Here is a 21,340-nt window from a genome sequence, read left to right as displayed (position 1 = left end):
CACCCAAAACTCTTTTGAGAAAGAGATTTATTTGGGAAGGAGGAGTCCAGGAGAGTATCTGCCTCTACCAAGGTGGATAGAACAGCCCACAACTGACCAGGCAGGGTTGTTTATGTAGGATGTCTTAGTGGTGGAGTCAACCAGTGATTGCTTAGTTTTTTCTGCCCAGGGATTGGCCAGTTTTGTGGGTTAGGGACTGAGGTGGCCCTGATTTTAGAGCCAAACTGTATTTCTTTTGCTGGCCTTTCTTGTTTTTTGACACTGCCTCTAAGGCCAGGGCACATTTTTTTCACTGACTCTGATTCTAGGGACCAAGAATACTTCTTTAGCACTGGTTTCAGAGTCAGGGCATGTTTCCTTGCTTCTGGGTTTGAGGACAAATTGTTCATTTCTATGGATCAGGTCCCAAATCCAGGCTGTATTTCTCTACCTGGCTCTGGGCCCCTGTTCTGCTCTGTGATTGGTTGGTTTCACAAGTAAGTGGCCAGGAGCAGAGATGGCTCTGATTTAAGCCAAACTTTGTTTCTTTCACTGGCCTTATCTGAGCCATCTTCCCTCATTCTGAGCTCCATGATCAGGGTGGGTTTCTTTAGCCAGCCCCTTTTCCCTACACCTTCTCCCTAGCATAGCCAAGTACCAACCATTTCAATTACCTAGTAACTATGTACATGGTCAAGCAATCATCTAATGCAGCCCTGCTGGGTGAAGCAAGCTCAGATCTCACTAGGAAACCTTTGTGGGCCTCCACACTCAATCTATGACATTCCCAGAAAATAATTGACATTACACTGAACTTGAATGTATTTACTGGAGAAGCAGCCATTGCTCCCTGTTGCTGTACTCTGAGATTGTGTTTTAGAAAGAATGACTGGACCTCTTCTTGCCTTTTCAAATCCAAGTGTCAAAAATGCACATATAAACTACATTGATATTAACAACAGATGCTGGAGACACAACAAGAGCAATAACATATACCCACAGTATTAGTAAGAATCCAGCTAACCACACCCACAATACAACTCATGATGAAGTTTCTTGAAAAATAAAACAAATAAAAAAATGAGACTGGAGAGGCAGGATCAAGTGGAGCCCTGTGTGTTGGAGGCCATCCTGCTGTGCATGAAGAGCTGCAAGCAAGCTAAGGGTAAAAGGTGAAAATAAAATTGAAGCATATATTTCCCACATAACATTCACTTCAAATCTGACACAACACACTTAGAATGAAGGATTTTAAATGACAAAAAGATTTGCTCTGTAAATTTATTTCAGAGGAACACTACATTTAATTGTAAACTTTTCACACTTCAGCACTGGGACTGTCACTGTGTCAAAGCACCAGGACAGCTGCATGACCACACAGAGCCTTGGTGAGGAAGACGATGAGTAAGGCAACCATCAAACAGATGACGCCCGTAGCCTCAGACAGGGAAAAGCCCAGGACAGAACAGAAGGGCTACTTCTTGGGAGATGGTTTCCTGGCATATACAATAACCAAGCTGCCAACACCACATCAATGCCAGCCCCTGATCCCTGATGCAGCCGTACCAACTGTGGCAGCCCAAGTACCAATACACTCTGCTGTGCTGTGAGTTTCCCAGGAGGACACACTGGCCTGTAAATCCCATCTGACTTGCTGGAGAAGGGAAATGAAGGTGTGTGGGGTGGGATCTGTTGAGATGGGGCCTGTGGTCAACAAAGAAGCCAGGCAAAGACACCAGCCTGTTTAGATCACTGGAAAGAAGAGGATTAGAACTGGAGAAATAAGAACTATCTTGGTGGTCTGCATTATTTCAGTCTCGAGGATTCAGCCCTTATCACTTCAGATCTTAAGGACACCAGGTGCTGAGTGTGAAGGAAAGTTTTAACAGATACATCATGAATGTGGGTAGTGATAAAGAAGATGGATGGGCACAATTATGGAAGATAATAGACAATCCAACAGAAAACTCTGTAAAAAACAAAAAGAATACTGACCGATGATAAAATGTACCAATGATGATGATGAAATGTTTGCTAGAAGGCTATATTATCAGTGTGGGTTCATTTTACTCAACAGTTTCCAAACACATGACACAATCACTAGTAGAATGGTAGGGAGAAAACAGACAGAAATGCTGGGAAATTTCAATGTCTAACACTTAGTGACAGATAATGAAATCCAACAGAATATTAGTGAGAAAGAAAATTATGAAGAGCATAGAAAATGAATAATGCCCAGCAGCCTAGAAAATCAACCACACAACAGGAGAAGATGCCCAGTCTTCCCTAACTCCAAGGAACATTCTCCAGTGTGGAAAAATACTTAGAGAAAAAAATTTTAAGCCTAGAAAGATCAATGCTGGAAAATTTTGTTTTTGCACCAACTGGAATTCAAATATCAACAACAGAAAGAAAGTAAAATACATAAATGGCCAGTGAAAACTGGTACATTACTAGCATGTTTATATTCAAACATGAGACAATATAGAAGGTGAGTATACCGTTACACTCAGGCAAAGAACGACATTAAAACAGAACTAGAAAATTAAGCTTCTTTAATGTTAGGAATGGGTCTGAGCATCTCAAAATAATGGCGAGTTGAAACATCTTACTTCTGTGGGAGCAACCATAGCTGTGCCGAGTCCAGCATGCAAACACATTCAGCAAGGGTCCCACTAGGACTTTGTTCCTAACTGGAAAGGGGCTAGTGTTTGACTGGTCAGACCTCACCTCACATACTTATGACAATGGCTAAGATTAAACAACGCAGTTGACAACCTGGACACAATTTGAGCACCAAATGAAACTGTTATTTAACATTTTGACCTCAAAAGTGTTGTTGACCCTTGAGAAATTTGAAATTCTCCCAAGTAGCTTCTTTACATTTTTTTTTTGAAATGGAATTGTGCCTTATTTCAGCTTTTGACAGAAAAGACAATAAATTCTGATTACATTTCTAACCCTTATTTGTACACTTCAAAATGTCTGGTGAAATCCACGAATGGTGGTGCATGTCTTTAATCCCAGCACTCTGGAGTCAGAGGCAGATGGCTCTGTCAGTCAAGAGCAGTCTGGTCTACATAGTGAATTAATTCCAAGAGAGCCAGGATACTCAGAGACCCTAGGCTGGCAGCAAGCATGTGGGGAGGCTGTGCAGAGTGGGTCCAGGGCAGCCTGAGACCGAGTGGGAGGGAGAGGTCCCCGATGGGGCGGAGACATCTGTCAATCAGAGGAGTTGGAGGCGGGGGCAGCGGGGGAGGGAGCGGCGGAGGGGAGGGGGGGGAAACAGCATGGTGGAATTTGGAAACTAAATAAGTGCCTCGGGCTGGTGCGTTGTAACCAGAAGCTGGGGTGTATTGGGCGGGGCCAGGCGGCGCCTATCCAAGGAACCAGGAAGAAGTGACAGGAAATACCACCATTCCCTGTTGGACTCAGGAGTTGTGTGGTCCGGAAGTACATGAGAAAGACCCGTCCAGGAATTCGGGGACGCGAAAACTTCCCGGAGCCGCAGTCGCCGCGCCGGGGCGGCCTGGGAAAGTCACCAGTCAGCAGCGCAGTGGCGGGAACCGCAGCCCGGCGGCCCTGGAACCTCCCAGGTCAGAGGAGCTGCGGGGCTGGGACACGGGAGGGGAGGGACCGGGGTGTGCGCAGAGGCTGCTCAGAAGGACACTGTCAGCTCCTGCCGGCTTGCCCTTGGCTTTCCCTTGGCGGTGGCACAGGCGGCACAGTTTATGTCATCACTGCGGCCAAGCACGGTCATTTCCATCACTACAAGCTGGATGCTTACCTATGCTCCAGGCGCACCCCTTAAAAGTGTTCGTCCATCACAGTTCTCTCTCATGCTCCTCGCTTGCTCTCTTGACTGTTCTGTCTCTGTCTCTGTCACGTCCCCACTCCGAAACGGACTTTCGCTCTTTATCTCATCCTCCGCCCCCAATAAAGCTCTTTCCCTAGACCTGTAGCATGTGGTGTGAGCCTGTCTCGGTGCTCTTCCTGCGTTGTCTTCAGTGTTGGTAATTGTTTAGGACCTTGAGTGTGGACACTGACTGGGCCGAGAGATCTTAGTGTACTTTAGATGAACATTTTCTTCATGACTAATCGTGTGGAACGTGTGCTATTTACATTTAGGTTATGTCAAAACTTTTGTACGTTGTCACTTTTGGGGGCGTTATTTCTTGATTATAATATTTGCTTTGCATTTTTTTTGTCTCCTTGATAAACTCTGGGTATTTATGCATTGTTCAATGAATTGTTTGATAATACATATCTCCATTCTGTAGACTATTTCTTCATACTTTCAGTTATTACCATTTCTAAGCAATTTTTTTCAATTGCACACAGTCAAATTTCACCAGTTCATTGCTTTTCACCTATTTTCGTTTTTATATGTGGATATTTACCTTTCCCAACAACACTGGTTGACGAGGCTTTCTATTGAGTAACATACGTTAATGGCGTTTTGGTGAAATTCATTTGGTCACAGCAGGTCGGATTGGTTCTGGATCTGCTGCTCTTACTGCTTTAGGTGTCTGCTCCTCTGCCGCCGCCATGGTGCTGCTGTTCCCGTGGGTCTGAAATAGCAGCTGGGATGACTCAAGCTTTGCTCTGCACTCTTAGGGTCTTTGTAATTTTGTCATTTGTAAATAATGTAAATTTGTAGCAGTCTCTTTACTGTACCTGAGGAGTCAATCATGGGTAGCTTGATTGTCATGGACTTTGAGTTAATCGTATATTTTAACACTGTCATTTTCACAGTAATGCATTCTGTTCCACATTCATGCCTGTTTTTCCCATCTTCCAGTGTCATCCTTCATTCCTTCAGTGAACTCAAGTTTCTATTTTATGTCTTTTTTGTGCTTGGTTAGGTTTTTTCCTTCTTACAACTTTTTTTTTTAGATTGTTACTGTTCAGTTTTAAATAAATAGAAGCAAAATCAGATAGTATCAAACAAAAGTTCTACCACCAAATAGACATTGGGATCTCCTCTTAAGTTCTATTTGTATAAATTTTGTGAATAATAAGTAATGATATTTAGTGATTTCATAGGTTTATCCACTCACCTATACCCCTTGTTACTCTCTGTCCTATCTCTGGGTAGACATGTTTCCTTCCCAGTTTTCTCCCTCATATTTCATATGGTTTAGGCAGGTTTGGGCCAGGTATCCAGGCCATAATGCATCCATAATTCCAACTGGCATGTCATATGGCTAGACTTTTTCACATGTCGCCTTTTCCTCCTCCAGCCCTTAAAATCTTTTACCTTCTCTTCTGTAATATTCTCTGCAATTTAGATTTGAGAAGATGGAATTCCCATTATAGCCTGTGCAGTAAGCAGTCAATTGTTCTCACTATGTGATGAGTTATGAGTTTCTGAACTAACTATTGCCCACTGAGAACAAAGTTTCTTAGACCCAGGCCAAAAGCAACACCAAGGTATGGTGTGAACAGAACCAGTAAAAGGCAGATTGAATATTTGTACCTGAGGCAGAATGTCAGTAGTGGAGTCCCTGCTAGGGCCTGTTGACCTTCACTATCACTGGCTTTTGGCCAGGTTCCTAGTACCATCCATGTATTTCTTTGGAGCCAGCTTCAGATGAAACCAGAAGGCCTTCTGTTACCAACAATAGTCTTGCCAAAATGACACCAATGGGTGTACCTTTCCTGGAAGGTTGGTATTACAGCACACAGGATCCAAATCTGGGTATGGTCATTGATATCTCTCTCTACAGTCCCAGCCTGCATAGCAGTTTTTGACATGGGGAGTCTTAAGATATTTTTTAGACACTGTGAGTGGTCTGCAAAATTTTCTCTGTCCTTGAACTGTGTACCCAATGATGCAGTGTTTTGAGTGTGGAAGTCACCCTTCTCTGTCCTGATTAGGGCAAAATGATTCCAGTTGTCCTTCTGTATTGTTAGGTTTAGGATTATGTCTGATTGTCTTTATTATGCTGAAGCATATTCCTTTTTTTGTCATATTCTTCAGAGATTATATAATGAGCAGATATGATACTTTGCCACAGACCCTTCTTGGATCTAATGACATGATCATCTTTCTTCTTTCACTGAGTCTACATATTTGGTGTCTAGCATTGATTAATTTATGTGTTGAAACAGTGTTGCATTCTTGGCATTATATCAGCTTGCATTCCATTTCCATGTAATTTAGAGACAATCTCTGTGTCTATGTTGATTCTGGAATCTGGTCTGTGGTTTTTCTTTGCATATACTTGTTTGGGCTCATCTGCTTTGGGTATTTGGCCTCACCTGCTTTGGGTGTTGTTGTAAAGCTAGCTTTCTATGATGACTTTTTACCATTTTTTTGTGTGTGTTTTATGCAATATTCTCCTTGTGGTATAATTATAAGGTTTTTCTAAAGGAAAGGAGAATTCCCTTCTGAATCTGTCCTGTCCTCAGACACTGTTAAGGAGACTTCTTGCCTCAGTCTCAGCACTGTTTAATGCCTTTCTAGCTTTATACTTTAGCAGGTTGAGTTTTTCACTTGTTTTTAGTAGCTTGTCCATTTTTTCTTCAATTCCAATTTTTTTGTGTATGACTTTCTACAATACTCTATAAGGTAACTCTGATGTCCTTGGGATACACTGCAGTGTCCGTTTTTCAACTTCAGTTCTATTACTTGGAGATTCATTCTTTTATTTTTGGATTAGGTGAAAAATGCTTCATCCATACTTTTGTCAATTTACAGAAACAAGTCTGTTTCCTTGACTCATTGTATTGTTTTCTAGTTTCTATTTCATTAATTTCTACACAACTTTTTTTTTAAGTATTTCTTTATTATGCATACAGTGTTCAGCCTGTATCCCTGCAGGCTGGAAGAGGGCACCAGATTTCATTACAGATGGTTGTGAGCCATCATGTGGTTGCTGGGAATTGAACTCAGGACCTCTGGGAGAACAGCTTGTGCTCTTAACCTCTGAGCTATCTCTCCAGCCCCCTAATTTCTACATAACCTTTTAAATATCTTTCCATATCCTATTTCAGATCCTTATTCATCTACTTGTAAGCCTTCAGCCACACTACTATGGACAAATGTCTTTTACAACCAGCACCTATTGCTGCCAAAACTTCTCAGTGTGTCTTTGTCACCCCACTTCTGTGTCACTATTTTTCATGAGTGACACTCTGATAATCTAAGAAAGTGTCCTCAGGACTCTATGAATTCTGTCTCATTCTTCATTGATTGAAGTCTCCACAATAGCTAATTTAGGCACAATAAACCAAGTGCTGAAGAGGTCGCTTGGCAGTTAAGAGTACTTGTTCTTGCAGTTTCCAGGATCAATTCCCTGTACATGCATGGTGACTTAACAGCCTTCTGTAACTCAGGTTCCAAATTATCTGTTGTCCTTGTATGGCCCCTGCAGCCAAACACCCATGCACATAAAATACATAAATCTTAAGAAAAAGAAACAGTAAATGATGTAGAGGTGTTTCATGAGGAGTCAAGATAACAGGACAGGAAAGAACATGGAGGTGTCACTGTTAGTGTGAGAATAAGTGTGGAGCTTTAATATGTGATTTGAAATGGCTAAACTGAAGCAATTAATGCCAAGTCAGCGATATGTATTGGTTTTTATTGTGTTGGGAATTTCATTCATGTATATATCATGTCTTTGTTCAAACTCACCCCATCTTCCTCGGTGCCTTCCAATTAGGCACTCCCATGATACTTCCTCAAATTTCCATTTTCACAGTTCTTTTAAATTACTGTGTCTACTTCTTCCTAGTTTCATGTGCATGAGCCATATCTTTGAAAAAAACTGACTCTGCCTCTTCCAAGGCTGAGAGTTGCCTATAATATCTCAGGGAGTGGTGCAGTGATCCTGGGATTTGAGCTGGGTTAATCTTGTAAGGGTTTTTGCATGCTTGCATGCTGGAAGGACTACTGCAGTGACATTCATGAGACAGATATGGAAACCAGATCAGCTGTGCCTGTGCTCTAATTTCATCAGAGCCCTGAGTGCCATGGTGACAGGAACAAACAGTTCATATCAGAGCAGCATGGGTCCATGCTTCGGGCCCGGGAGAGTCTTTCAACAAGGCAGTGATGGGAGCCACGGTAAGCATCCAGGCAGTCCTGGAACTTCCCTGCTCACAGGAGCTGCAGGGCTTCGAAACCAGCAGGAACAGAACCAAGGGTGTGATTAGTTTTCTGGAGTTGCTCATGAAAACACAGAGTCTGAAGTTCTGCTCTGGATATGTTAACCCTGCTGGAAAGCATTAGATGATGTGGGACTTATCCTGATGTTTTCCTTCATGTTATGATCTTCAGGATATTTACAGAAGCATGACCTGGTAAAGGATTTGCATTTCCTGTTGTCTGCAGACATGGTATTTTTGACCATCATGGGAATTATAAAGCTCCTTGAATTCAAATTCATCCATTCTTTCTAAATCCCCTCTTTCCAGTTGTCTATTCAGTTGAATGACCTTTCGGAATGGCAACTTGGCATCCCCAGAGAGCTTTTTAGGTATTAATGACATAAGGAGCCACTGCAGATTTTATTGAATCAGGAAGTATATTTTAGCAAGCTTTAAAAGCTATGGTTGTAAATATTAACATTTAGTAAGCACACTTTTTTTCTGCTATTAATTTCTGTCTGGGACTTACGCACATTAGGTTGTAAATAGAGCATTCAGAAACATGTTTTCATATGATTAGTTCTTAATATTACACCTTAGAGTCTGGAAAAGTACAGTATGTATGCATGCTAGGAGAGGATATCAAGCCATGCTCTTTTTACAGTGATAAGATGACCTATAGATTAGGAGAAAATTAGAAAGCATAGGTCAAATATTTCTTATCACTCAACCATAAAAATTCGACTTTGTCTTATTTGTCCTCTTTCCAAGAAAAAAACATTTTCCCATAACACATGAACAAATTCGATTGGTGTTGTTTGGTTTTGGGCTTTGTTTTGTTGAGTAAGTCTATCACTCGGTTGCCCTGTCTGGCTCAGATTTTCACCATGCACACCAAACTGGGCCCCCAAGGGATCTGTCTGCTTCTGCCTGCTTGGTGCTGGGACACAGCAGTGCAGGACACTCACTCACTTGTGTTGTTTTTAATTTCATGATTTGTTGGCAGTCAGTGCTGTGACTGTGGACTGCTCTCAGAAGCAGGGACAGTGCTTGCAGCCTGCTCAGCTGGCTTTGTACAGACAGTGGATGTGCCGCAATTGCAGCAGTCTGTTTTGTGTGTGTGAGAATAGTTCTCTTCCAGTCTGCGTTGCTCCTCAGGATTCCAAGGAAAACTATTCTGCAAGTATGTGAGTTTTGTGTGAGTGAGTCTCACAGAGGAAAGTGAAATCCTAAGAGGAGAAAAGTTACTTGACTTTGCATGACAGTAATGACATCCCATAATATTCATATATATTTTGTGTTTTCATATAAATACAAATGATTTTCAGCACTTTAATTTTAGTATCTTGTAAAATTGGGAAAATTGGTGCCTCTATGTTTGTTTCCAGATAGCTCTCTTTTGACATTTTTGGTAGTTTCTTTACAGTCTATTCCTTTTTAGAGTCACATTTCCCATTTTCTAAAATGATGCTGTCAGGACATTGATAAAACCTGCTTAGTATCTCAGCAGAGATTTAGATCTGTCTTTATTGTCTTCCCATTGATATCACCTGTTGTCTTTCTCCAAGCCAATACTCATGGGTTTTCATTGCTATAATTTTAATAGATTGTGAAATCTTCTTTTACACTTCTTAAGAGTTTTTAACTCTGTTCTTTCTGAAAATTTCATGCCAGCTTTTCATGATTTTTTTCTATTTTACAAAAATTCCCCATTCCTGTTCAAATTTTTTGCTTAGAATTCTTACCTAAGATAAACTCTTTTGGATTGTGTTCCCATATTTGAATTAGAACATTAGAAATGTGTGCCAGCGTTCACCTCTCATATATGCATTCTTTTTGTCATCTGCTTTTTCGATTCACACGCCTGTTTGTCAGTATTTCATTTTTGCAAGAATGTACTGTAATTAGTTATTCATACAGAACAACATGTGCAATATTGTTGAATGTTCTGTGAATTTTTGCTTGTGTGGTTGTTGAAGAAGCTGTACATTGAGTACATGGTGGCTGAGGTAAGTTGGATTCCCCCTGACACCACGTCTCTGACTTCTTTATTTTTCATTGTCTGCAGGATTTGTTGTTGTAGAGGTCCTTGAGTGTGGACACTTGACTCTGTAGGGAGGGGATTTCAGTGAGTATTAGGTGAGTATTTTCTCATGCCTAACAGTGTGGAGCATTTTAATGCGTATTTATTTGCTCTTCTAACTGCATTTTAGCATAATCTATTCAAATCACTTGCTTCTTCATTGAATTGATTATTATTTCTTTACTTTGTGATTTTTTTCTTTACTTTATGATATATTCTGGGTTTTATCTTATTATACCATGAAAAGCTAGCTCATGAATTTATCTGCTTTGTAGTCTATTTCTTCATTGTTTTGAATTTTATATTTTTTTGTGTGTGTGTGCTTGTAATTGCACATACCCATTTTTTTTCCAGTTTACTCTCCCAGCATATATGAAAGTCTTTAATTTACTTTATAGCGTGAGAGAATCAAACCAGGTTCATATTTATTGTCTATGTAGATGCATTTCCCAGTACTTTTGATTGACGAGGCTGCCTATTGTGCATCATGCCTGTGTTATTTTGGTGACATTCACATGGCCATTGCTGGTTTTTTTTTTTTTTTTTGGATCCCCTACTTTATTGCATGTGGCTGTATATCAACTCTTCTGATACTCCCTCATTCTAGTGATCATGTGACTGTGCAGTGTCATCTGGAATCAAAGCTAGGACAACTCAGGCTCTGCTCTGTGTACCTGGGGTTGCTCTGTACACTCAGATTCTTTGTGCTTACATGTAGTCTTAGTTTTCTCCTGTGTGTTCTTGGGAAGATTATTTGATGTATTTTGTGTTTCATGGATAACCTCTCTATTCTTCTGCTAGTACAATTTTTGTCCCCAATTCTGTTATCTTTCCTGGGATTTTAACCAGGTCATTGGATTTCTTCTTCATGACTCTCCTGTCATGAGTCATTCATTCTGTATATGAGACCTGTTACGAATCCCTGAAATAACTTTTGCCCATTGTATACCAAGGTTCTCTGCATAGGCTGACAGCAGTACTAGGTTATTTGTGAACACAACCAGATAAAGGCAGCTTGAATATTTGTACATGTACTAAAATGTCATGAGTGGATTCCCTCCTATGGACTGTCACCCTTTCAGTCATTGGCTCTTGGCCAGGTTTCCAATGTATTTCACACATTTCCTTCTCTGGAACTAGCCAGAAACTTAATCAGATAGTAATTCATAACACAGAATACTGTCTTCTCACTTTGGCATTGTTTTAGGAAATCAAGAGAAGTAACCGCTAAGCTGTGATCCAGGGAACAATTTTTTTTATGCAAGGCTGACACACACAGGATTAGCCAGTGTATATATAAAGTGTGAGTCCCAAGCTCCCTTGTTCAGTGTTTTATATCCTTCTGTGTCCCTGCATTCCTCCAAACCTCCTCTACATTCCTACAATCCAGATTGACACCAGTTCTGACTGGCTATCCTGAGTTTGTCTAAAACAGTTTGCTGAATTATCTCATATGCAGAAAATTTCCCCTAATGAACAAAATATACCAGAAATCATTTATAGTCCTGAGACTAAAGGAGAGGATAGTAGTTACAGAAGCAATATAGTAGTACACAGCAAGGGTGCTGATCAACCTGTTGCTGACCATTCCTTTAGCTCTCCTGGGCCCATGCTACATCAATTGACAGATATCCTGTGCCAGGCAGCTTGGTGGTGTGGCACTGAATGTTACATGTGGGTAAGATCATTAATGACTTTTCTACCCACTACCTTATATAGTGCCTTTCATCTGTAGGAATGCCACCATCAGGACATCTGTGTTATTTGCATTATCTATTTTCTTTGCCATTGCGGATATTACAAAGCTCCTGGAGTTTAGCTTCACCCATGGGTTCTAATTCCTCTGTTGTACTATTTGCATTTTGTGTCTGGACCTTCCAGAGAGATTGCTGTTACCTTCTCATTGTTCTGTGTTCCCATCCCTCATTATCCCTATTTTTATTCCATTAGTCCCCTTGTATTTCATGTATGTTTGGAGGCAGGTTTCAGGTGGGTAGACAGGCTTTCATGCATTCATAATTCCAACTGTCACTGTATATGATAATACGGATATATTGACATGGTTGTGTGACTTCTCTCACTGATTCTACATATTTTGTGCCTTGAATTGATGGTTTTGTGGGTGTTAGGGCAGTCCTACATCCCTGGCATGAAATTAATTTGAATTGTGTCTCAACATCCATCAGAGAGGATCTTTTTGTCAATATCCATCATTGCAACTGATCTGTGATTTTCTCACCTGCAAGTATTTTGTATTCTCATATATCATTTGTAGCAATGTAAAGGTGAAAGGATACAGTGGTGATATGGTACCTTTGGTGGGCCCTTCCAAGGTGTGCTGCTAAGAGAACACACTATGCACAACAGATCTAGTGCAAGAGGTTTATTGGAGGAGAAGCAAAAGACCATCTTGGAGTGGGGACATGGGACAGTGAGATGGACAGACAGAGAGACAGATAGATCAGGAGACAGAATAAGCAAGACAGAGAACTGTGAAGAATGGACACTTAAGTGGTGATCGTGTCACATATGGAAGTATGCGGCTTGTAGCTGACAGTGGAAATATGCCTTGCCTCAGCAGATGTTGACATAAGCTTCTGAAGATGCTGCTGCTGCAGCTGCTGTAAGCTGTAGGGATGCAGATTTTGAGAGGACACCTGGACCTGGCACCATGCTGCAAGAGATAGATATATATTGGGGGCAAAAAATACAGCTAAGGAGTTTAGAGTGAAAATTTTCCTTAGGTATGCATTTGAAACTTTTAGGTCCATAGCCCTGGTAGTTGAGCGAGGGGAGTCAGAACGCCAGGGAAAGAGGGAACTTAGGCTGTTGATTGACAGGAGTTGTTATCTGTAGTCCATTTGACCCATGAAAGGTAGGTTCAAGTCAGTTTCATGCAGCTTACAAGAATCTGTGTTTACAGAAAGAGATATGTTTTAGTCATGTTAGCCTTCCCACCATTTGTAATCTGTACTGAAATCCACATGTTTAAAAAGGCAGTGGACTTACAAGTTTTAGACATGTTAGCATTACCATTTGTCTTAGGGTTTCAATTACTGTAAAAAGACACCATGACCACAGCCGCTTTTATAAAAGAAAACATTTAATTGATTGGCTTATAGTTTCGAAGGTTTAGTCCATAATCATTATGACAGGAAACATTGTAGCATGCAAGCAGGCATGGTGCTGGAGAAGGAGCTGAGAATTCTGCATCTTGATCCCCAGGCATCAAGAAGTTAACTCTCTCACTGAGCATACTTTGGGAATTGGAGACCTCAAAGTCCACCTCCACAGTGACACACGTCCTAATAGTGCCACTCTGTTTGGGCACCATCATCTTTCAAGCCACCACATCATTGTTTGTAATCTGTGCTGAAATCCACATTATAGAAAAGGCAAGGCACTCACACCTTTTTGCCATAGGAGAAGTTTGTGAAACTTGGTATTAAAAGCATGAACACCCTTCAAGGTGAGCTCAGAGAGGATAGAAAAAGAAAAGCTGGCTTGAACTTGATTTTTAGCATAAATATAGACCGTCATTTTCTTCCCCCATTCTAAACATCCTCCCATGATCTCCTGTCTGTAGGAATGTTTACACGTTTTCTGGAATCATTTTGGGTTTGGGGTCTTTTATGTGGTCTGGCATTATCCATTACAGAGTTGTATTAATTTTAGATTTGCATTTTTGACACCTTGATCTGAAACAGAAAATTCAGAAAAAAGCAATAAGAAGAATGAATTCTTCTCTGATAAATGCTTCTCAGGTCAGTATCATGTCTACTTTTCTTTGAAATTTGATTTTATTGTTGAAACCATTCAAGACTTCAATTCTCTATATATGGTAGTGTTGTTAAAGTTATTTTCTATGATTTATGTGCTTTTTTCCCTCTGATAATCAAAATTAAGTGATTAGATTTGCCCCCTTATACTTTCACTTGATTTTATACTGTGAGGACATAAATTTCAATGACTTAAGCCCTGCAATTCTGAAAGGATCTATTGTAATTGATGCTCATAGAAATATATTGATGACCAGTTTCTACATAGGATGGACATATGTCCTTTGATATTCATGAGGAAAGAAGATTTTATGTGTCATATAAATTGCATTTTGGAATGGTCAGGTTTCCAGAATCAGGCTTATGAATGTGGACATGTAAATACATAGATCATTTTTCAAGACATCCCTGAGAAATGTATAGAAAAGTCAAATTAGTCTGAAATCTTAATATTAAATATTTCCTGTGCATCATAGAGGCACAGATGATGGAAGTAGCATGTCCCTTGTTCTTGCCATAAAATTGATGTGTCTGTGAGCAAATTCACATTGTAATATACTGGTTTCTCTCTTTGACATTTGAAACACAGGAATGATGAGTCTGTTGACATTTGAAAGTTTTGTCTCAGGAGAGGTTCTGTTTAATGCTCAGTGGGAAGTTCTCAGTAGACAGATTATTATTTTCTCTCTCTTTTTGTTTCATTTTTCAGGAGGGTCATAAGCCCTGCTGTGTCCACATTTGTACTACATAAAGTGGAATATATTAGTAAGAATTTTCTAGAGAGTATTGACTTGGTACTGCACATAGCCATCAATTTTCAAGCATGAATGACTATCCCTTGTAATTTACTCTCTTCTTTTCTTTTGGAGGAAGAAGGCTCCCTCTACCCCATGTTTTCCTCTCCTTGAAGCAATGTATTACATAGGGAGGAATTCTAAAGAAGTTTTTATTTCTTATTTTATAATAATATTTTACTTAAGTATATGAGTGTTAATCTGCATTTTTAATATACAAAGGATGGTGCATTATGCACCTGTATCACTTAGGTGAGCTGCAAACCCTTGGCACTGAAGTCAGGCAATGTCATGAACTACCATGTTATAGAGAGAATGGAACTAGGATTCTCTGCAGGAACAGCGAGTTCCTTTAACCTCTGAGCCATGTCTCTAGCCCCAAGATTTACTCTTCTGGTGCACATTTGTGCCAGAGATAGTATATAACCTTGAGCTGTCTAGTTTTTGAATGTTGAAAGAAGAATTATAAATGATACGTATCTGTTCAACCTAAAATCCTGGAAGATGACTGAGCTTAAATACTGAAGTAAAGAATAATAGAGTTGTGATTAGAAGATTCAAATTTTCAATTAAGTCAATGTCATAAGCAATAATGTATTCAAAACTAATGAGGAGTTAGTACAATCCCCATTCAATCTATTTGTTTTGATCACAGAAAATTTTTCTACTACATTTGAATGCATTGTCATATGCCATTTATTTACACTTACATTTGTAACTATTATGTAGTGAAACACTATATCAAATTCATGAAATTTTTATCTGTACTGCTTGTGTTAACTTTTAGAAAAATGTAGATAATTTATCTACTGCTGATGTCTAATATGTCTGATGTCTAGATAAGATGTCTAAGGCAAAATTTTGTATTTACTTCTTGTTTGTTAAATATTCTCATGAAATATCTTCATAAAGTATTTGATTCTAAGGGTGTTGGAATGTTGGATGTATGTACTGATTTTATACTCTTTACTCTTTAAAGAAAAAACTCTGACTTTTAGTTCATCCATGAATTCTGCATTCCATATTCTACCTTTGTTCTAGAAAACTTGCAGCATTTGTATCTAGGCCTCAGGATCTCGACTGAGTATGTTATAATTAAGTATGTATGACCCACCTGCAGACAGGATTGAGCTAGTGTCCATATTTCAGCCAGGACAACTGCTGTACACTTTGGAAGCAATATTGTTCTTCATAAGTTGACCATCTAAGATTCTACCTTAGTAGAACTCTACACAGAGTTCTTAATCATACATTCCTACATCTGTATCTCAAATATATTATATTCCCTAAACATTTGCTGGTTGTGTGACTACTCCTGTTTTCACAGAGTATCTTTACAGTTTAATGCAATGTATACTATTGCATTAAACTATTTACCTATTTCTGATGATTAAAATGCAGTCGGTTTTTAAAGGAGAAAAGGCTGTTATTTTTGTTTAATTATTTTCTTTTTCACTTATGTTCTCTATGTTTAGTACTGGCCCAGCATGATTTGAATCCTAGCACTTTGTGATATATTCTATATCACAGAGATAGAAAACACAGTAATCATTATGACTATTGGAAGTATCTTTTATTAAAATTAAACATTAATTTGATTTTATGTATATCAGTATATTTTCTTGAATGTATTTGTGTGTGGTATGTATGCCTCCTAACTGGGGAGTTCCAAAGAAAGCATTGGCTTTCAGAGAACTGGGGTGAAAATATATTGTATAGTGACATGAGCATGCTAGCAAATGAAAGACATTTTAAAGGTCTTTAAAGGACATTACAGAATTGAAACTGAAGAGATAAGTCCTTTGTCTGTTGCTCAGGTCTTAGAATACATCAGAGAATTCACGAAGGAGAGAGACCATATGTAAGCATTGTCTTTCTATACACTATACATTGTCTATGGAAGAGCAGCAATGCTCAACTTCTGACACATCCCTACAACACTTCTAGAAAACTCTTGTCCTTGAATAATTGCCATATCCCATCTGTATCACAAATATGTCTGCTATTCTTTAAGTTTCTTTTGCCTAGAAATACATTTTGTTCAGCAGCACATTGTACATAAGTAATTTTGTATTACAGGGTCTGTTATCATTCAGGAATGTGGATGTGGACTTCTCAAAGGAGGAATGGGAATATCTAGACTGTGCTCAGAGGGCATTGTACATGGATGTGATGTTAGAGAATTACAACAATCTAGTCTTTGTGGGTAAGAATGCTCTTGCAGAATTCGTGACTCATCCTTTTTATTTATCTAATTTGTGTATATGTAAACTGTCTGAATTATCTAGAGACCCCCAGAAATGGGGAAATACTTGTTACCAATATAACTTTTTCATGGTGCTTTCTTTATGCTTTTCTGTGTTCTCTGGAATGCCATACTCGGTGCAATATTCTATGTAATATCCCACTCTCTTATCTAGTTTTTAATGAAAATTTCAAAGTTCAAAGAAAATAGAATATTCAGAGCAAGGAAGTATACTACAGTAAACATAATAATTGGAATATTTTCATTTTACTATTGCATTAAACTTTTTACCCATTTCTGATGATTAAAATGCAGTCAGTTTTTAATGGAGAAAAGGCTGTTATTTTTGTTTAATTATTTTCTTTTTCACTTATGTTCTCTATGTTTAGTACTGGCCCAGCATGATTTGAATCCTAGCACTTTGGATGCTGATGCAAGAGTATATGGTGAGTTACATGCCAACCTGGGGTATATAATGGGTTCCCAACTGACCAAAGCTGCACAGTGTGACTCTGTATCAAAAACATAAACAAGAAAATAGAAAAAGATTCTTCAAATGATCCTTCAGAGAGCTTCTTTCTCAGAGTTCTTTACTGCTCACTCACCTATTTGCCCTACCTTCTGCAAGGTATGGTGTTTATATAAGCATGAGAAGGCTTTTGTTGGTCACTGTGCTTTGATATAGATCAGACTGGATGCTCTTATGAATATCCATTTAATGATTTTGAAACAATAAAGACCATTGCAGAGATCTCTCTCTCCTTGAGAATTGCTTGTATACATGTCTAAGAAAACATCAGTTATTGAATTGCTTATGCATGAATCCCTATGATCCATAATTGCACTAATTTTCCAGAGTACCATCGTATATGTGATAAATATGGGAAGGTCTTGGATCAAAGCACAAAACATATTGTCCATGAGCATGTGAATATCCAAGAGAAGGCTTATAAATGTAATGATCTGGACAAAATGGTTCACGAACTCTCCCTGTGTGCACCACATGACACAAGTAATACTACAGAAAATTGCAACAAGTACAGATTCGCTACCCACAGTCACGCCTCTGTTGAATCACCAAACATAAGCAGACATAAAAGTGGGAAGACTGGAGAAGAATACTGCAAATATAAAGACTGTATAACCTGTTTAAATTTCTGTTCCATGGTTATTCAAAATCAAAGAATCCATACAGAAAATAAAGAACACAAAAGTACAAAGTATGATAAAGTATTTGACTCTAAACACATGCTGAAACAAATCTGTCATCGAAAGAAACCACACCAATGCAAGAAATGTGGAAAATACTTCAAGATGTACTCAAGCCTCAGTGGACATCAGAGATCACATACTGCAGGAAAACCCTATAAATGTACAAAATGTGGTAAATCCTTTCTGCATTTGTTACATCTCAAAGTACATTACAAGATCCACTGGGAAGAAAATTCCTACAAATTGTCAGAATGTGGTAAGTGCTTTTATCATACATCAGACCTTGAAAGACATTACAGGACTCAAACTGGAGAGAAACTTTACAGATGTAATGAATGTGGCAAAACCCTTTCCACCTCCTCAAATCTTAAAGCGCATCAGAGAATTCACACAGAGAACAAACCTTACCAATGTAATGAATGTGAGAAATCCTTTACTCAGAAAAGCAATCTTATAACTCATCAGAGAATACACACAGGAGAGAAACCTTACAAATGTAGTGAATGTGACAAATGCTTTATCCATGGTGCAAATCTTAGAAGACATCAGGTAGTTCATACAGGAGTTAAGCCTTACACATGTAGTGAATGTGACAAATCCTTTACCCAGAAAGACAGTCTTAGAACTCATCAGAGAACACATACAGGAGAGAAACCTTACAAATGTAGTGAATGTGAGAAATCTTTTTCCAAGAGAGACCATCTTAGAACTCATCAGAGAATCCATACAGGAGAGAAACCTTACAAGTGTAGTGAATGTGACAAGTCCTTTATCATGAAAGTCCTTCTTAGAATTCATCAGAGAATACATACAGGAGAGAAACCTTTCAAGTGTAATGAATGTGACAAATCCTTTACCCAGAAATGTCAACTTAGAAATCACCAAAGAATTCATTCAGGAGAAAAGCCTTTCAAATGTAGTGAATGTTTCAAATCCTTTGCCCTGAAACGTAATCTTACAACTCATCAGAGAATACATACAGGAGAGAAACCTTACAAATGTAGTGAATGTGACAAATTATTTTCTAAGAAAGTCAATCTTAAAACTCATCAGAGAATTCATACAGGAGAGAAAGCTTACACATGTAGTCAGTGTGACAGATCTTTTACTGAGAGAAGCAGTCTTAGAATTCATCAGAGAATCCACACAGGAGAGAAACCTTTCAAATGTACTGAATGTGACAAATCCTTTACCCAGAATTGCAGTCTTAGAACTCATCAGAGAATTCATTCAGGAGAGAAGCCTTACAAATGTACCGAATGTGACAAATCCTTTACCCTTAAGGGCAGTCTTACAACTCATCAGAAAATCCATACAGGAGAGAAACCTTACAAATGTAGTGAATGTGATAAATCCTTTAGGAGTGCTTCATCTCTTAGAACACATCAGAGAATTCATTCAGGAGAAAAGCCTTATGAATGTAGTCAGTGTGAGAAATCTTTTAATCAGAAAACCAGCCTTAGAAAACATCAAAAAATTCATATGAGAGATGCCCTACAAGTGTAATATATATCAAAATGACAAGCACATTTCTAAGAAAGCCAATCTTAGAATACACCAGAGTATTCATACGAGAGAACCCTTTCAAATATCGTTAATTTATACATCCTCATCTCTGAGAAGACATCAGAAATACACACAAGAATGAAAACATACAAATTTATCAAATGTGAGAAATCATTTACTGTTGGCTCATATCTTAGAACATATTAGAGAATTTATACAGAAGAGAAACTTTACAAATTGAGTCAATGTGAGAAATCGTTTATCTATAACACCAGCTTTGGAACACATCAAAGATTCATACAAAGGAGAAGCTTTATAAATGTAAAGTATGGAGAAAAGCCTTTACCTGCCTCTCACATCTAAGTAAACATTTGAAAATTCACATTGGGGAGAAAAGTTTCCATAAGAAATAATATGGCATTTGCTTCATCCAAGCTCTATTCTTAGCAACACTCAAGGCTCCACATGACAGAATCATTATGAACTTGAGAAACTTGTGAAATACTTATGTACTCTTCCAGTCTTAGAAAACATCAAGAGTTTATGCTGAGGAAATTCTGAAAATGTGACAATGTAGGAACTTTTTCATTAAAGTTTTTACTTGTTCAGCCACAAATCCTTCATAATGAAGACAAAATGGAGATGCCTGAAAAAGGTGATGTTGCTTAACACGGTCCCGGAGACTGAAATGATCCATTCTGAAGGGAAGCTGATTTAGCAAGGAAATACACCACAATAATAGCTTTAAGAAATCCCAGAAACTGACAGGATTCAGTATCCCAAACTCAAATGGAGAAAGTCAGACAAATCATGCCACTTATAAGAGGATTTTGCAAACTGAGCCACCAAGATAGTATGCTATGCTCTCCCACATGTAGATCTGCAATATTCTTCAGATGTCCAGTATTCTTAAGCTGTATCAATGCAGGTTTCAAGCTTCACAATAGCCACTGTGTTTGAGTCCTTTGCCCCATATTCCTTTCAGTAACTCCAATAAAGGTCATTGGTTCATCAAATTGGACTTGGTTCTGTTTTCAGTTCCCAAATGGGGTGAATAGGAAGATACATAAGTTGAATCTCCCTAGCCAAAGTATTTCATAAAACATTTGTTGAACCCATTAATATTTCCTGCAATGCTGTAAACAGAATATTGATATTAAAGCAGCAGTTCTAAACCTGTGGTTTGTGACCCCTGTCTGGGTCGAATTACTTTCTCTGGGGTTCCTTAAGACCATAGGAAAATGTATTTCCAATGGTCTTAGCAACTGAGATACTGCTTCTCTATCCATTTGCAGGCAGTTCTGCCCACATGTAGATAGACATACATACAAGTACCTGGAACTGTATTAAAGTATTGCAGCATTAAGAAAGTTAGAACCACTGTATTAGAGCGAAGGCATTTGAGTTAACTAAAGTAGGGAAGATTGTGCTCAGTGCTCGGTGCTTACTGACATTGTAGTACTTGGTTAATTTAAAAGGGTTCCACACATACAGTATGTAGAGGCTTTGGCAGCCTTAGGCAGAAGGTATGGGCTTTCTAGTCACTGGATTCAGTTTACCAAAGATAGGATTTAAAACAATGCTTGTTTAATATAGTAGTAAAGCTACACCTCCATGCATTCATATACAGGAAGGTACCTCTGGC

The 21,340-nt window shown here is 38.8% G+C and overlaps 2 protein-coding genes across 2 annotated transcripts in view; one reads left to right on the top strand and one right to left on the bottom strand.

Moving 5' to 3' along the window:
- Positions 1–21,340, bottom strand: part of LOC128125424 (zinc finger protein 420-like) — a 337,518-nt gene that overhangs the window by 259,798 nt on the left and 56,380 nt on the right. The window lies entirely within an intron of this gene.
- LOC128125432 (zinc finger protein 883-like) lies at positions 3,281–19,813 on the top strand. The gene is made up of 6 exons (XM_052762861.1): positions 3,281–3,575; positions 10,145–10,215; positions 13,867–13,923; positions 16,812–16,938; positions 17,367–17,423; positions 17,834–19,813. The coding sequence occupies exons 3-6, from the start codon at positions 13,894–13,896 to the stop codon at positions 19,693–19,695; spliced, it is 2,076 nt and encodes a 691-aa protein (XP_052618821.1). The 5' UTR covers positions 3,281–3,575; positions 10,145–10,215; positions 13,867–13,893; the 3' UTR covers positions 19,696–19,813.

This window comes from Peromyscus californicus, unplaced genomic scaffold (assembly GCF_007827085.1).
Source record: "Peromyscus californicus insignis strain IS unplaced genomic scaffold, ASM782708v3 Scaffold_4__1_contigs__length_199733344, whole genome shotgun sequence".
Lineage (NCBI taxonomy): Eukaryota > Metazoa > Chordata > Mammalia > Rodentia > Cricetidae > Peromyscus > Peromyscus californicus.
This window is presented reverse-complemented; position numbering and strand designations above follow the sequence as displayed.

Coding starts and splice junctions, on each gene's coding strand:
- LOC128125432 (XM_052762861.1), top strand. CDS start 13,894: ATGAATTCTTCTCTGATAAATGCTTCTCAG. Junction 16,939..17,366: donor CAACAATCTAGTCTTTGTGG/GTAAGAATGCTC, acceptor CTCTATGTTTAG/TACTGGCCCAGCATGATTTG. Junction 17,424..17,833: donor TGCTGATGCAAGAGTATATG/GTGAGTTACATG, acceptor CTAATTTTCCAG/AGTACCATCGTATATGTGAT.